Source organism: Emydura macquarii, unplaced genomic scaffold (assembly GCF_026122565.2).
Source record: "Emydura macquarii macquarii isolate MOO-44397 ecotype Brisbane River unplaced genomic scaffold, CSIRO-AGI_Emac_v2 contig_18, whole genome shotgun sequence".
Lineage (NCBI taxonomy): Eukaryota > Metazoa > Chordata > Testudines > Chelidae > Emydura > Emydura macquarii.
The window spans coordinates 6,265,061-6,283,082 of record NW_027130155.1 but is presented as its reverse complement, the minus strand read 5'-3'; the positions used below and the strand labels follow the sequence as shown (position 1 = coordinate 6,283,082).

The window sequence follows — 18,022 nt, the reverse complement described above, 5'->3', positions numbered from 1 at the left end:
CCCAGCTGGAAATAATCTTGTATTTTTCTCTGACTTTTATGCCTCATTACTTGTATTCACTTAAAATCTCACTCTTTGTAGTTAATAAACTTGTTTTATCTAATTAAGTGTGTTGAAGGTGAAGTGTCTGGTTAACTATATTTAAAATAATAAACTGGCATATTACTCCCTTAAAGGAACAATGGACTTAATATATTTCAACTGTCCAGAAGAAGGCTGAGCAGAACAGGACATACACCTCTGTCCCAGATTTCCCCCCAGAAACGTGATGGCATCACCCAGCAGTATAACCAAAACTGGTGAAAGCCAGTGGGTAACTGGCAGGCTACAGTTATGCTCAGATACTCAGGGTGTGGTTTATATGCCGGAAGACTGTTTGTGAGCGGCCCAGGTGAGAGCTATTTTAGCAAGGCACTGTAAGGCCTCAAGGTTGCAAGGCAGGGGTGACACAGCCCTCCACTGGTCTGAACTGTACCCAGTATGCCACAGCCTAGTTATAGCTGACACAGCTTTGACTTAGAATTCCCAAGCTAAAGATGCAAACTAGCTTTCTAATCAGACACTGAAAGGTATCCGAATACATTTCTTGGCTTTTGTGGGTTTATTCTAGACTCTTTTTATTTTGAAATCGTTTTCAAAATAAATGATTCTTTCTAATGTTAGCTTAAAAAGAATACAACATTAAGGACTGGTCTGTATTTCGATATGATTTAATTGTTTTAAATCATGCATTATTCTTGGACATTTAAATTTTTATTGAAGTATCACTATGCACTATTATGTAAGTTCATACTTAAATACAAAGCACTTTGAGAGAAAACAATCTGTCTCAACAGACCACAATGGATAAGACCAAAAGGACTCAGTCCACATAACAAGAGTCAATTAAATATTATGTGACCAAGTACAATAAATGTATAGTTTACATTCAACATCACAATAGCTCAGATATTTAATGCTTGTTTTTCTTTAATTCTACTTAGCTGATCACATAAGAGTATCACAGAGTGTGGCTCTATCCAAAGCAGGTTTGTTATATTAGAAATGGTAGCTAGTAGAAATTTGTTACGTCCTTGTACAAGCATTATTTACACCAGGGGAGAACAGATATTGTGAAATGGAGAAATATTAGAACAACATTGAGCTGATGAAGAGCTAGGGAGCAGAAAGGACTAGAAATGATTCACATATATACAGCAGAAAAAAGCTTTCCTAGTGGGATACTGACCTTTACCATACACTAAAATACATAAGAATAAATCCTTGTACTTGTGTGCAAGATCAAGGCATAAAACTGGGTCTAACAATCACATTATTGTAGTAAACTCAAGTACAAAACTTGCATGACACAAGGAGAAAATTAATGTAAATACTATTCTGATAGCAAGGACAGCCCAATAAAGCTACTTAGAAGTGCTCTATTTTGATGTAGTGGTACAAAATGAGGGTTGTTCAATCTGCAGACATGACTAATTAGGGATACCTGAGTTTCTGGGCTACCTAAAAATAGTCAAAGTCAACAGAAATAGAGAGAGATGTTGTAACTGTTCCATAAGTAAAAAAGTGAATAAATTTTTTTAAGATGACATCTTATCTGTTGGAGAAAAAAAGAAACTAAGAGAATCCCCAAGAAAAGTAAACATAAAAATGAATGCAAGAGATAAAATGTGGTACAACAGACCTAGTGGAGGAAAACTGAAGCAGCTGAACTTGCAGAAACAGTTTTGGTGTAAGTAGTACTCAAAAACTTGTGGACTTAAATTCCAGCAAATAAAAAGTACAGAAAATAAATGGTGGGGGAAAAGTATGTGCTGTGTGACAGCAGTAGACTCCTTTAGCAATAACTAAGTTTAAGATTTTTGTCATGGTTATTTTTAGTAAAAGTCAGGGACAGGTCACGGGCAGTAAACAAACGTTCAAGGAAAATTCACCTGTCCCTGACTTTAACTAAAAATAACCATGACAAAATGGGGCTAATGGGGAGAAGAGCCCAAGCCCTGCTGCAGGAGAGAAGTAGAGGGGCGTGGGATCCAGCACCCTGTCCTGGAAGCTCAGAGCTCCAATGAGCAGGTCACCTGCCCCCCACCCCATGGCTGCTCAGAGCCACGGGGGCCCCCCATCAGGGATCTGCAGGTTCCAGCTGAGCTAAAGGCTCCCCCCACCGACAGTGGAGCTGTGTCTCAGAGCCCCAGAGTGCCCCTGCCAGTGGCGGCAGCACCGAGCCAAGGGGTCCCTGCCGCTCGCCGGTGGCTCAGAGCCGAGGGACCCGCCACTCATCCCAGCTGACACTAGCGGACTGATGGGTTGGAGCTCTGGGATTATTGCAGCCACTGGGGGCTCAGAGCTGGGGGTCCCTGCAGCCTCTGAGAGCTGCCACCCCCTGAGAGCTCAGGGACCGCTTGAGCGCTCTGCAGCCCTCAGAAGCTGACAGCTTCTGCCCCGCTGCCCCAGGTCATGGAGCAGAAGCTGAAAAGGATCATTTCAGGGAGGTCTCTGGAAGAATCTGTGACTTCCATGACCTCCGTGACAGAGTCTTATCCTTAGCAATAATGCATGAACAAGACTTGTGTCGGAAGATGATGAATGGAAAACTGGCTAAATCAGCAAGATATAGGATGGTAACTTTGCAGCAACAGACCAAGCAACATAATTAGATAAAGAAGTCATGCAAGTGCATGAAATGGCCATTGCACTTATCAGCCTTTTTGCAAAGCTTGTGTTTTTCGTTTTCAAATTGATATTCACTTGACAAGGCACATGGCCTCCATGTGCCTCAGTTTAAACATGGATTTTATTACTTCTCCTAGGCTTAACTAATTTATAAAGAGCTTTCACATCCTCAGAGAGTTGCTATTATAATCAGACCTGGCCAAAACTCAGGATTTCTGATTCATGAGAAATTTTGCCACTTTGAAATTTGGTATGGAATTAAACCAAATTTTTCTCAATTTCTCTCAAACTGAAAATTCTAAAAAGCTTTTCTTTTTTGGAAACACTGGTGTATTGTGTTTCTGAAACAAAATTTGCTCTTGAGAACCACAGCAGAGGTAAAACTGACAGGAATATCAATTTCATTCAGCAGCTGCCAGGGTGCCCAGGATCTGTGGCTCCAGAGTAATCACACCATATGGACTGCCCAGAACTTCCAAACTCATGGGTTAACTGGCTCCCTGGAGTCTGGAAGCTATGGGGTCCCCAGTCTAAGGCAGTATGCATGGCAGGGTTATCCTGGAGCTAAAGACCTTGAGAAACAATTCCAGGACTTCTGGGCTTCCAGTTCCACAGCAGTAATCCCGGGAGCCCTCATGGATTCCCGGCTCCCTACTGCAGAACCAAGAACGTAGGCTGAGAGTCCTGGCTAAAGCCAGGTTTCTCAGGGGGCTTCCAGACTCTGTGCTGCGGAGTCAGGATCCCAAGTCTCAGTGAAAGTCAGGGTTTCCAGTACTGCCAGGCTCTCAGTTCCATGGAAGCCTGGAAACCCCAGCATAGGAGGGCTGCCCCACAGCCATGGACCTTGCAAGCCTCAGGGCAGCCCACATGGTGGGGGCTCCTCAGAAACCTGCCAGGCAAACCTGCAAGGTTCCATCAGGCTCTGCCAGAACCCTGTCTGTGATTTGGCAAAAGTTCATTGAACCTGACTTGTTTTTATGAACAGTTTCAAGTTTGATGAACCAGCATTTTCCAGCTTGACTGGAAAATTTCCAACCAACTCCAATTGTAATCGCATATTGCTTTTGTAATAATATTAGTATTGTATATCAAACCATCCAAGCTAAATTATTAATAATTCAAATGTTATGTGTCCTTTCACATTTTTACTGTTACCTTCTAAAAGTTCAGATCCTTCATTTTTCTCACCAGTGGCACCAAATTCCTAAGGGAAAATAAAAGTTCATTCTGTAATGTAGTAATATCTTATAATGTAATATGGTAGTTACTGGCTTAATCTGTCCAGATAATTATTTTACTGCATGCAAAAGATTGATTTAGGGGTAATACATGTACATTAATCAAAAGCTTAAAATGTTAAACACATACATATAGTAAAAAAGTAGGTACACCAAAAGGGAACGGAAGACAGGTAGAAAAGGAACTTCAAATTACACAGATCTATTGGAAGGAAAACAAACACTAAGCTTTTCTGACTATTCTGGGCCCAGATGCAAAGCATTCCCATATAATGTTGATGCAATCATGCTTTTAAAAAAATCCTAGTTCTTGCACAGAATATAATAAAATAATCAGTCAATGCTGGCACTTACTCTTTCCATGGCATAATTCAATAAAGTTATAGGAAAGAGTGATTGCAGCAAAACAGACATTTGGATTAAATGATCCAAGAAAACCTTTCCAATCCCTCCTCCACCCCTTTTTTAAAAACTATTTGGAATGCTGTTCCATAAAGTAAATAAATTTGAGGTGTCCGTCCCCCCATTCAGACCCTCTGCTTCATATTTTTAAGTACAGTCTCTGCAGTTCAAGACTGTCCTTAAGAGGAAACATACTTATTTGTGTACTCATGACAAAAGGTCTGTAACGTAAAATTTTTATTTGAACCATTATATTTGATTTTATATAAATGAACCCAATAGAACTTGAATACTTTGAATACTTCAAAGCTCAAATTCACAGACTATTTTGTTTCAGAATATATACTTAAATTAAGTTCTCTAATTATAATTGATCTAGTGATGTACCATAATAGCATTCCACTTCTTACTTTATATCACTGGATCACATCTCTGACTATTACAAGCATAAACAGTTCATATCAACTATAAAATGAAACCAGGTTAACGGTTTTTGATTACTTGCAAGAAGAAATTGTTTCACAAAAAAGTAGTCCTGGTGTGTGCAATCTACTTTTTTTTTTTACATCTCACCTTGTGCAACTGACCACTTTTAATCTTTTCAACAGGAAGAGGTTTGCCATCATGAAAGTTGGTAAGAATCAATGCAATTGTTGCAAGCGTTTTACCCTAGACAACATACAAAGGACAGAATTTATGATTTTTCCATAGATAAGTCAAATTGTATTCAAATTCACTAAAGCACTACATACCAATCCCATATCATCAGCCAGTATTCCTCCAAGAACATTTTCTGGTCGTTCTTTTTCAGCAAAGTTTGTAAGTGTATTATAGAAGAAGTTATTTTTCTCTTCCCAAAATGGTGGCAACTCCTTACTGTTCTCACGTGAAACCATCCAAGCTAAAGCCTGTTTTTGGTGTGGAAGTAATGGTGTTCCAACAGCCTATAAATCAAAAAAGCTATATTATACATCTTTCCATATTAAATAACTCTTTCCTTTGGGAAGAGGAGTAGGAGAACAACATTTGATTAATTGCTTGCTTAAAACTTTATTTAAATTAACTGGTATCTAGGGCAACTCATTATTCTAGTATGACACTGCTAAACTTTGACGATGTATACAGACATTATGTATAAAGTTTGTAACACAGAATTTAAGACTTTATTTAAAAGCCTATGTAAGACTTTTTCAATAAAACAAATACCTCTGCTCCTTCCATTTCATGAGTTTTATCATCTTCTTTCAGATCTTCAAACAATTTGTCAAACTCACTTTTAAGCTGCAATGCATAAACACAGAAGTTGCAATTAAACCCAGCTTCTACGTTAAATAAATACTTGATGACATAATGGATGCCAGTCACATGTCCATACCGATACCCAGATCTCCAAATTACTCCTGAAGCCACTAGAATCTGTAGTTGTTGCTACTGGGGAGGTAGGTAACAAAGAAAATGTGACAACCTGAAAATACAGAAGTGGATGAAAAGCCACATTCAGATCCCAACCTGGCACTAAAATATACACTAAAATAGCTGTGCCGGTATCCCTCACCCTATGTGAGAAAATCTTCACAGTGCTGACTATACCTGGCCAAATTTAGACTTGAGGAAAGTGTGTGCAATTCAAATTATATCTGCGAAACTCATGTGCACCCTCTCTAGCTCAAACCAAAGCTTTTAATGACTTGATAATTTAAATGGACAAAGTAAAAAACACTAACAACACTGAGCAAAATATTGACAGACAGCTAAGATTACTACACATTGTGTGTTTCTTTTAGTTTTAATTTGTGCATTTGACAGCACTTTGTGTCCAATTGGTTTCATTGTTGCTGTGTATAAAGCCCACTGAAACAAGGTATAGAAAAGACATTTAAGGAAATAAGAGAATGATTTAAAACCACAAAAACTGGCAAAGCGACTCTGGGGCAGGTGCAATAGATGAACCTATGTGTAATTGTTAAAAGAATAGATTTCATGTTGACTGTGCACTTTAAAAGATATTTATTTCAAATGGGAAAAATCCCAAAATACTTCAGTATTTCTGAAAAGGACTAATCCTCACTTTCATGAGCACTAAGTTCACTCTTTTTAGAGTATATATTTTCAACATAAGTAACTACCCAAAAAAAAACCCTACAAAACAAATGAACACCATATACCTGTTCAGTTGTCATCTGCACAGCAGCATGTCCTGGAGCACTATAGCTTGATCCAGCTCTCCCAGAAATCCAGCTTGATCCAAAACCACATTCTGAACCTGTGTTCCATTTAGAAAAAATAAAAATACAGCTGTTAAAGACTTGGCTTGCTCAGATGACTGATAACAGGATATGGTGCCTTTTTCTCCCCCATTTGATTTTATCAATCACGTGCAGTAGAAACCAAAAGTTTTTACTAACTAATGGCTATTTGTGACGTATGTGAAACAACTGTATCAGCGTAGTTCCTTGTGGAGAGTTGTATTGTTTACCAGTTATGCATTTTTTATTCTTACTCTTTTGTAAGCTTTCAGTAGTTTAACAATTCATTGCACAATTATATCAAGAAAAAAAAGGAAACTGTTGCATAAGGTTTTGCAAATATAACATATCAAAAGCATGACTTGTTGATTCCAAGAACCCTGGTACAAGGAGTTTCTGGAAAAAAAAATTTTGACATGATTACATTTGTGTTATAACATGGTTTGATTTTTCACCATGTAAAAAAATGTAACTGTTCCAATCACGTTAATATCAGGACTGTAGTACAGTTTCTTTCATCTTTGCTTTAAATATATTAAAGCACTTAATTATATCTACATACTCAACAATTTTATAAAAACCCAACTTGACTAATGTCAACATTGTATGTTCATCCACCTTTAAATTACACACCAACTCTATAATCTATTCCAGACAGGAAAAAGGAAAAGAAATGGGCCTATTACTATGCCAAAAGCCAACAGGCTCTTTAGCACATCTTCAAGGGAAGCAATATTTTGGGTCGACACTATGAAAAGAATTAGCATGAATACCTGACCACCTTTCTTTCACAAGGAGGTCAGTGGTACTAACACAGCGTCCATATCATATCCAGGCTGAAACACAGAAAAGGTTCAAAGAAATCAAGATTCCAGATGATACCAAATCTGCTTTGCCACAACTGTCAATCACTTTTCATATCTACAAACTCAAAGAAAAACTCACATTGTAGCACAGATGGAGCACAACTGCACATTCACTATGAACTCAGACCTGGCCAGTTTGGGGCTGGTTATGTTCCCAATGAATACAAAGGAATATTACCATTGACTTCACTGGGAGCACAATCAAGCCTTTAAAGTTTCTTCTAAAGACTGGGGTTTTGAAAAGCTCACTTTTCAAATATTTTAAAGACAAAACAAACAAACCTATAACTTACTTTTTGAAGGAGGAGCCAATTTAAATCCATTCATTTTCAATCGATCAATAACAGCTTGCTTATTTTCTTCTTTTCCCCAAAAACTCATTTGTACAGGCATAGTAAAGGCATTCTTTGCTCCATAAGGGACAACCCTTAAGAATAAAGAAACATACCTCTCACTTTCTAAAAGTAAAACATTTCACAGCAGTCTCCAAAGGAGAAACCACATAATTAATACTCCTATGAAATAAAGGATTTTGTCTATAGTCATTAGAACACTGAAACTGTAAGTCACAAGTGCCACCAAGGACGCAGACTCCTAAGAAAACTATCAGACATTCATCTATATAGTAAGATACCAGGATTGTCATTCAAATGTAGAATGAAATGTAGAATGTCTGTTGAGTCACTGTGAAGTGATGGAAACAGCTACAAAAATGGTTGAGAGCTCATTTTGCTCAGACTATCATCAGGTGAATCATCAATGGGATTCGTGGCCTGTTACCATCCAAGTTTATGTTCTCAGCCATTTTGACATTATGAAGTATACCTGTGTGGTGAATAGCGAAAGTAAGGTAGGTATTTGTGCCAAATCAAGAGTCCTAGCCCACTGTGATATCAGAGGGAACTCAAACACTCACAACCATTATTTAACAGTCAATTTGCATGCAACAATTTCAACTGGCTATATGACACAGACTGTGCAGAAGGTGGATTACTTGGCCCAACTGGCATACCTGTGCAACAGCACAGGCTTTCAGCTGCTACAACACACAATGGGCCAGATTCTCATTTACACTAAGGCTTGTTGTTCATCACTACGGCAGCATATATCTGTGCTTAAATTTACTTTATGCCCACTTTAAGCCCCTTCACCCTACCAGAATAGTGCCCTTAGCATAAGCATAAGGCTCATAATACAGTATTTTTATATTATATTAATATAATATAGACAGACCTGTTAGTTCCACTGAAAGTTACAGTTGCCTAATACTTTAAATTATAAAATCTTGCTTCAGTTACTTTTTGAAACTTTAACCACTCAGGCTGAAGTTTTCCATGCAAGAGGTCTGCCTTGGGCTGAATTTTTCTAGAAAGTTTTAGCAAATACAGTTCAACTGCTCCTCAAATGAGTTTAGAGGAAGTAATATATTATTTTGTCCATAATAAAATTTTTTGTTTTTACAGACATTTTATTGAGGAGCTCCAGCACATCCATGTTCCGGAGCAGGGACTTGAAATTTAAAAGGGGACAAAGGCACCTGGGTGCCGGAATAGCACCAGAGACAGTTTTATCGTTAAAAAAACATTTTTAGGGGGGAAGGGCCAAAAAATTGCAGATCTGACAAAACCTTTCACAAATTCATATCAGTTTTATCAAAACTGTTGATGTAAAAAACTCTCAAAATTGAGAAAAAGTCAAAACCTTTTGTTATGACATTTTCTACAGGAAATTTTTAAGTTTTTTGTTTCAAAACAAGAGTTTTAATTTTTCCTTCAATTTAATTAAAAACATCAAAAAACGCCTGAAATTAAAAGAAAAAGTTCTGTTTCAGGTTGTCCTCAAGACCATTTTGTTTGACCCAACGCTTATTTTTTCTCTGCAGTTTTCTGGAATTGCCAGTGAATCAAAAAAATCCATTGTTGGCACAGCTCTAGACAGCAATGTTCCTTTCACTATCCCCCATGATAAAATGTCCAAATTTGGCCAAGTTAGAAACCTACACCAAAAGTCTCAGTTCCCACTTGCTCAATAGAAGTATGTTGAAGACTGGCATTATTATTATCCAAAGTTTCCAGAGGATAGTATTCATGGAGGACAAAAACAAAAAATGATATAAGTTGAGTCTACAACAGAACAAGTCTGCAAATATAGTTAGAAATAGTGTCAGAGTGGGAATTGAGGTGGGTGAGGAGAAGGGAGGGCAATCAGAGACTCATAAACTAAGGCCAGAAGGGACCATTATGATCATCTAGTCTGACCTCCTGCACAACACAGGCCATAGAACTTCACCCACCCACTCCTATAATAGACCCCTAGTCTAAGACTGAGTTATTGAAGTCCTCAAATAATGACTTAAAGACTTCAAGGTATTGAGAATCCACCAGCAAGTGACCCATGCCCCATGCTACAAAGGAAGGCAAAAAACCAGCAGGGCATATGCCAATCTGTCCTGGGGGAAAATTTGGGGTTGGGAAGGAATCAGTTAAACCCTGAGCATGTGGGCAAGACTCACCAGCCGGACAACCAGAAAGAATTCTCTGTAGTAACTCAGAACCCACCCCATCTAACATCCCTTCACAGACTATTTACCACTAGTAACCTATGACCAGTCAATTGCCAAATTAGGCAAATTCCCTTGATTTTTTAAAATTAGCCCTTTTGAAATCAAAGACCCTAGTCACTGATCTATTTTTGTTTATTCTTCAAATCGCTGATATAGGACAGTTTACATTTTAACAGCTCAATGAAGACAGTGGCCAAATCATTAAAAAAAAAACCCACTAAAAAAGCTATTTAAATAGTTTCAGGATTTTTCTGCTAATCTCAGAATGTGTTCTGATTTTTGAACTCTTGGAGTCTGGCACTACAGTCACAGAAAGATGGGCTTAGCAAGACTTAGCCAGGACTGCCAAGTTTTCATGACAATTTTACAAGGCTGCTTTTACACTGGTTTAACATTAAAAAATTGCTACTTAACATTAAACATTCTTCTGATTGTAACTGTGAATCAAATCAGGATCAGAAACTGATTTACAGCCACCTATAATTATAATTTTGCAAATTCACAACAGGCTATTTGCCTGTGCTACAAAATATGTTATTTTCCAATAAGACAGTTGCTCAGAAATACCAATTTTACTGTATGGATGTGATGAGAAAAATGTTTTGGCACATCCACTTTCAGACTTCTATAAAAAAGAAATTTTCTTTTATAATAAGTCTGCATAATGTACTAGAATATAGAGCTAGTGCAAAATTTTCCTGCAGAAGAAAAAAAAATGTAAATGAAAATTTAAACCTTTGGTTTTTGTTGAAATTTTCCATGGAAATATTTTAATTTTCTGAAAATACTTAAAAGTTTTCAGCCAATTCTATTTCATTCTATTTTGGAATAAATATTTTTATGAATAAGCAAAAGTTTTCCAGGGAAAAGAGACACTTTGTGGGGAAAAAAGATCATTTAGTCAAAAGTCCAATTTTCCCTCAAGAAACGGTTTCAAACAGAAAATTTTTCACCAGCCCTAATAGAACCCTTTAGAGGAGCCAAACCAAAGAGCAAGAACAACAAAGTGAGCTTTTGTCAATTCATCCCTCACTGATGCCTCTAGAATTTGTCATTTACAGAAAGAGAACGAACTGAAATTTAAATGGTTCAGTAAGGGAGCCTATAACCTACAGCTATGACACTTAAATCATGTTATGGTGGCCATCAGTGTTACCGCCAGTAACCTCTGCTAAGGGAAATACACTTTCATTATAGCTACATAAAATATACTAAAAATACTGAATTGCCATTATCATATAAAGATTAAACTAAATATTTCTCCTGCTCCAACTTACCCTTCAACTACTGCTAGCTTGCTGTCCATTATGTATGCCAATGGTGCTGCAAGTTCTTTTTTGATGTGGCCTACCTGGTCTCCATTCATATTGTTTACTTTTACTGCATTTTTATCATAGAGGTTATTTGGTTCTCTCTGAAGTGCAACCATTTCATTATTGTTAACCTGCAAAAAAAGAGCACAAAATAATTTAGTTACAAGTTATTTACAGAAATACGTAAGTATATAGCCATTCTGAATCTAAATTTAAAGATTATTTCAGCGTAATAGATTGTGCTTAGCTCTAATAATTCTTTATTCAAAATACTAAAGACATTAGAAGTTTAGGTAAAGGGAAGGCTTCAGAGCCTAAGCTCCATCCCGAGCTGCAACTTCAAAGCACAGTCTACACCACTATTTTTAGAACACGAGCATGAATCCCGTTAGGTAAAGTCTGTCCACCTGGGCTGGTAGGCTCAATGTCCGTGGGCTTGGTAGACATACCCTATAATACTTCACTCTTATTCAACACTTCTCATTTGTAAAATTCAAGGCTCCTTACAAAAAACTAATAAATATCATTATTCCCCTTTTTACCAGTGGAGAAACAGAGGGGCAGGTATGTTAAGTGATTGCTTAAGATCACATCAGCCAGATACAGAATCCATGTCTCCTGGCTTTCAGTCCTACCAAAGTGCTATATCAACAAAAGTCTTCTCCATCCACCAATACTGTCAAGATCATATTGACAGCAGGACAGAGCTAGTTACAAGCATGTCTGCACAGTTCTAAATTGAGTGTACAACTGAAGAAAGCAGGAAGGAGAGGGCACATTGAAAAGGAAAAACACCTTCCTTCCACTACTGTCAACTTCCTGGGGACTGCTCTTATCTCATTTCCAGCCAGCTCCAGAGTAAATAACTAAAGCTAATCTAAAAGATACCTTAACAAATCTTGAAAGATAAACTGAATTCTTTTCTCAGAACTGTGCAGAATTTTAAATGCTCCGATACAACAAATGAATGAGAAAACCCTAGGACTGATCAGAAAATTATAGAAAGCTGTGAAATTTTAACAAAAAAAGCAAAATGTTAAATTTTTTTCCACTTTCCAACTACATCTACTTGTATCACTTTGTTATTCATGCTGCACTTACAACCCCTGTGTAATAACGTAATCCAACCACATTTCCTTGCAAGATTCCAAATAAAACAGCAGAATCTGTATCTTCATCTGTCCCAGGAATGTCATCTGTACATATAAAGTCTTCTAACCCAAGTTGAGAATAAAAATCATGAGAGGTATAATGGGAATAGTTTCTATCTCCTCCATGATGGGCAGATTGTAAATATTTCCATGCAGAATCTCTGCAGAAAGAAAAAAATAGAAGTTATTTGACAATATTTTTAAAAAAGTAGTCTGAACATTTCAGTTACTGTTGATCTCCTTTTATAAGTGTCTATTTAATTTTACCCTTTTATGTTGGGGATATATATAAACTGAGTTTCTCATTTTTATGTTACCTATGTTATGTAATTTATGTAATTCTACTTTACCTGGCAATTTTCACATAAGTTATACCTTAAAGAAAGTGCAAAGAAAAAAATTGTCTCCAGAATATTACAGTCTCACACAAACAAGACATGGTCAAGTTCTTTTTACTATTTAACTGACTAGAATATAATCTTCAAGCACTCAGAAAAAATAGTCAACACTGTGGCATATGGTGCTTTGGCTGCTTTTAGGGCAAAATTGAGCAGCAGGAGCAGAAGACTAAAAGGATCATGGTCGGTTTCATTGCTGCTACTTCAGAATTCTTCCACTGAATGGGGGGATCAAAGCAGCAAGAGGCAGAAGAGAGTGATGTCTCACACAACAGAACATCAAAATACGGAGTCGGGCAGAGTTCCTGATGCTCACAGATTTATAGTTTTCTGCTGAAAAAGGATACAGAAACTTTGCCCTAGTGAGAATACTTGCACTTCATTCTCCAGAAAGGGATGGAAAAAATGGCAACACTGGATCACTGCCCTAAACTTCACTGCTCCCCCTCCCCCCATGTTCATAACGTAGTCAAAAGTCATAAAAGCATACAGAGATTGTGTTTTCCAACCCTAATACAGCCCTCTAGAATAACAACACTTAACATAGTACAATTTCTAAGTACTTTACAAACATTAATTTATTTGGCAAAGCAAAGAGCAGAATGGCTCTTCTCGTTGATAATACCTGATCACTTCTGCATAACATCACACTTATGGACTCTCAGAATCCACAAGACAGGAAGTGATGTAAGCAAATTATATCTGCATTAGACATCTACACTTTTCAGGTGATATAAAATGAGGTACAAAGCCAAACTGTAATAAGTCACTTAATTTGCTTTACTGAACATAACTTTGCTTCCTGAAGTGTTCTATTGCTTTTATAACATACTTTATAATAAGAAAGTAGGAACCTAATTGGTGAAGATTTTTACTGAGAGTATCCAGTCTGACTGTATGTCAGTACTAAGTAGTTGTGTCAGAAGTTTTATAAAGAGAAACCCTCAATAACTGTTAATTATATTGTACTTTTTGGCTAATTCATAGAAACATCTGTGGCCATGTATGTCAGATATATGTTTAAATGCAAATAGAAGCACTAACACTTGCTGATCTTTACAAAAGCAACATAAAATAGAGGCTCATTGTGAAGGGCTGTTAATATTTGTATAGCACATTATGATTTTGCACAGCAAGACGATCTTGCAGTCAAATTATTTACTTAAATTACTATCAGTATGTGTGATTAGGTTTCCAAATGCTGAGTATTTGGTGCTCTGTGTGGATCAGCTTAGGTTTCCTTTGCACCATGTCACTGTAAACTTATCAGTGATGGATTACTCCAAGAACTATGGAACCAGACCCACAATTTAGCCAGGATTTAACACAGTCATATAATCTCTGCCCAGCTCAGGGCTATACTGGCAACTTACCAGTTCAAAAGCCACATACAGGACTAAACTGGCAGTGCACGGGTGAGGGAAAGGGAAATAAGCAGTGTCCTAACTCAATGGTTCTCAACCAGGCGTACACGTATCCCTTGGGGTACGCAGAGGTCTTCCAGGGAATACATTGACTCAACTAGATATTTGCCTAGTTTTACAATAGGCTACATAAAAAGCACTAGCAAAGTCAGTACAAACTAAAATTTCATACAATGACTTGTTTATACTGCTCTGTATACTATGCACTGAAATGTAAGTACAATATTTATATTCCAACTGATTTACTTTATAATTATATGGTAAAAATAAGAAAGTAAGCACTTTTTCAGTTATAGTGTGCTCTAGCACTTTTGTATTTTTATGTCTGATTTTGTAAGCAAATAGTTTTCATGTGAGGTGAAAAATGGGGGGGGATACGCAAGACAAATCAGACTCCTGAAAGGGGTACAGGAGTCTCAAAAGATTGAGAGTCATTGTCCTAATTTACTGTCTGCACTCCACCACCTAGTGGCTTGGCATGGAAGGGAACACATACTATCCCCATACAAAGGGTGGCTGAACAACTGGTTCAAGATGTGCTTCCCAAGATCTAGTGGAACTCCAGGTAAATCATCCGTCATTCCTGCTGGGACTCCTGAGGCAGCACTTCCCTCTCTATACTAACTCAAGTAAGACATGTGCCTTAAAGGCATAATCCTGCCCTGATTTGGAAATGTGGTGACAACAGAGAAGAACGACCTAAATGCATTAATGCAGCATGTGTATAACTGAAGCTGGATGCCAAGATGTAGGGAGCACTAAGGCCCGGCTAAGGAGAAACAACAGTGGTCCCGGGATGAGTAAGGAAGAATGGAACAGACAGGCATCTCACATCGCAGTGAGAACCGCTCTCGCTCTCCGTTTTATCTCCCGCACCCTCTCAACACTACAAATGGTAACTGTCCCCATAGCAGCCCCATTAACCCTACCAGTCCAGGGGGCCCAAAGCCTAGCCCCACCCCTGCAGCTCTCCCAGCCCCCCGGCCCCGAGCACCCCTGCAGCTCTCCCAGCCCCCCCGGCCCCGAGCACCCCTGCAGCTCTGCCAGCCCCCCCCCGAGGCCCCAGAGCACCCCTGCAGCTCTGCCAGCCCCCCGGCCCCAGAGCACCCCTGCAGCTCTGCCAGCCCCCCGGCCCCAGCAGCTCTGCCAGCACCCCTGCAGCTCTGCCAGCCCCCCCCCAGGCCCAGAGCACCCCTGCAGCTCTGCCCGCCCCCCCGGCCCAGAGCACCCCTGCAGCTCTGCCAGCCCCCCCGGCCCAGAGCACCCCTGCAGCTCTGCCAGCCCCCCGGCCCAGAGCACCCCTGCAGCTCTGCCAGCCCCCCCGGCCCAGAGCACCCCTGCAGCTCTGCCAGCCCCCCCGGCCCAGAGCACCCCTGCAGCTCTGCCAGCCCCCCCGGCCCAGAGCACCCCTGCAGCTCTGCCAGCCCCCCCGGCCCAGAGCACCCCTGCAGCTCTGGCCCAGAGCACCCCTGCAGCCCCCCCCCCTGGCCCAGAGCACCCCGCCCCACCCCTGCAGCTCTACCAGCCCCCCGGCCCAGGGCAGCCAGCGCCTAGCCCCATCCCCTCGGCTCTACCAGCCCCCCAGAGCACCCAGCCTCTAGTCCCACCCCCGCTCGACCAGCCCCCCGGCCCAGGGCGCCAAGCTCCTTCTCCTTGCAACCGGCGCCGCTGGCCCAAGCTACACGAGACCAGCCGCCGGGAGGGCCCCGCCGCCTCTGCCCGCTTTGCGCTACGCCCGGCCTCACTTCATGAACATCCGAGCCATGGGGCCGCCGCACGGCGAAAGAGACGCAGCAGCCCTAGCAATGGCGCGATTGAGGCGCGCAGCCGCACGGCGACCTCCTCCGCCGCCAACCACCCGCGCTGCCTCAGCCTCTCCGACTTCCTCTCGGCTCCTCCCCTACGCCACGGCCACTCGCCGTCAGTCAGTGCCTGCCGAGCCGTCGCGCGGCGCTACCAACCTGACTGACATCAACAGCACCAATCCCACCCGCGGGTTCACTGACACCAGCCAATCAGAACAGCTCTGGGGAAGGGGGAGGGGGGCGGGACTGTCTCCATCTGTGTGACGTGAACAGAAACAGAGCCGACTTCTGACAAAGGGACAGGAGGGAAAAAAGCCTCCCTCCGGTACCAAGCCACACCTCCGCAGTGTCCCTCCGCCCCGCTCCCTCCCATCGCCGCTGCCGCGAGCTGCCAAAAGATCCCTTGAATCCCCGCTCACAATAAGCGGTCGCCCTGCTAGTAACATCTCCGCCGAGGTGGCCTTCGAGCTCCCTGCCCCGCCCCAACCCTGACATTGCAAAGCTCGCAGAGAAGAGGCACAAGCCTGAGTCAATGTCTGGCACGACAGTCTCATAGTGATATTTAATCAGCTACGTGGTTTGTCCAAAAAGAGGTTCAGATCTGGTTTCACTTCCTCATGGTCTACAGCTACCTGCCTGGAAAAGAGATTTCTGAGTAGCTGGTTCTTTGATCTAGCAGAGGAAGACATCAAAATGGGCATTTTTAACTGGGAGGGGAATTAAGCATTGGGATAACTCACCTAAGGAGGTGGTGGAGTCTCTATCACTTGAAGTCTTTAAATCTGGACTTGATATCTTTCTAAAAAATATGCTGTTGCTTAAACAAAAGTGAGGTGTTTGAGGCACAAATTACTGGATGAGAATGTTATGCAGGTCAGATTAGATTATAATAATGGTCCCTTCTAGCTTTAAGGTTTATTAATTGCATGTCATCACATCTTGATGTCACTGGTTCAATTTGTGTCATCACAGCCTGACAACACCAGCTTGCTACTGCTAAACTGTGTGACAACGCCCTGTTACCCCAGCTTGTCTTCTTGTCAGCGTACTCTTCAGGACTCTGCCGGTCCAAACCTTGCCATTGCAACAAACAATGAATTCTAACTCCTGACTTCCCCAGATATGTCCCCCTGCAGTGTCCAGCCATTTCCTGGAACATTCACAGCAGTTATGTTTATTGCTTCTTTAAAGAAACAATATACTGCAGCTGATTAATTAAACAAGACTTTGACAAACTCTTAATTCAGTCACAGCACTGAATTGGTTTATAGTAAAAATTAAAGTAGTTGAGTTAACAAAAAGACATAAGAATAAGTAATATGAAGTATAAGAACCAAAGATAGGAAGGGTTACAAGCAAATAAAAGTAAAAATACACTTCTAAGACTAAAACAACGAGAGTCCTGTAGCACTTTAAAGACTAACAAATTTAATTTCTGCAGGCATAAGCTTTTGTGGGCTGCAACCCACTTCGTCAGGTGCAACAACTTGCATCTGAGACCCTGTCTACACTTACCTCCGAGATTGGGCGGCAGTCGACGGGAGTTACACAAGCTATGCAAAAAACTTGTGTAACTCCTGTCAACTTCTCTGCTTCTCTTCTGCGCGCTGCCTTCCCTGCACTGCGCTGTTCCCATCGACACAGCACTACGCCACTTGTGAAGGTGGTCTTAGTATATCGATTTCTGGATTGACTGAGCGGGTCTTCATTGACCGCTTAGTCAATCCAGAGAAATCAATCTGACGGCAGTGACTTTGCCGCCGTCAGTATAGCCATAGCCTCACAAAGTGGGTTGCAGCCCACGAAAGCTTATGCCTGCAGAAATTACATTTGTTAGTCTTTAAAGTGCTACAGGACTCTCGTTTTTGCTGTATACAGACTAACACGGCTACCCCTCTGGAACTTTTCAGTTAGAGTAGATGAGGCCTATTCACAACCACTGATTA

At 40.6% G+C, this 18,022-nt stretch overlaps 1 protein-coding gene across 4 annotated transcripts in view; it reads right to left on the bottom strand.

The window, feature by feature from the left end:
- HLTF (helicase like transcription factor) overlaps positions 1-16,171 on the bottom strand; it is a 45,596-nt gene extending 29,425 nt beyond the window's left edge. For all 4 annotated transcript variants that reach the window (XM_067554555.1, XM_067554618.1, XM_067554664.1 and 1 more), the window contains exons 1-9: positions 16,017-16,171; positions 12,400-12,610; positions 11,263-11,429; positions 7,716-7,849; positions 6,476-6,573; positions 5,517-5,591; positions 5,063-5,254; positions 4,884-4,979; positions 3,826-3,874 (exon numbers count right to left, since the gene is read on the bottom strand). In XM_067554555.1, the coding sequence (XP_067410656.1) occupies positions 3,826-3,874; positions 4,884-4,979; positions 5,063-5,254; positions 5,517-5,591; positions 6,476-6,573; positions 7,716-7,849; positions 11,263-11,429; positions 12,400-12,610; positions 16,017-16,036 (1,042 nt within the window). In that variant the 5' untranslated portion in view covers positions 16,037-16,171. The remainder of the gene's footprint in view (positions 1-3,825; positions 3,875-4,883; positions 4,980-5,062; positions 5,255-5,516; positions 5,592-6,475; positions 6,574-7,715; positions 7,850-11,262; positions 11,430-12,399; positions 12,611-16,016) is intronic.
- Positions 16,172-18,022: the final 1,851 nt, after the last annotated feature.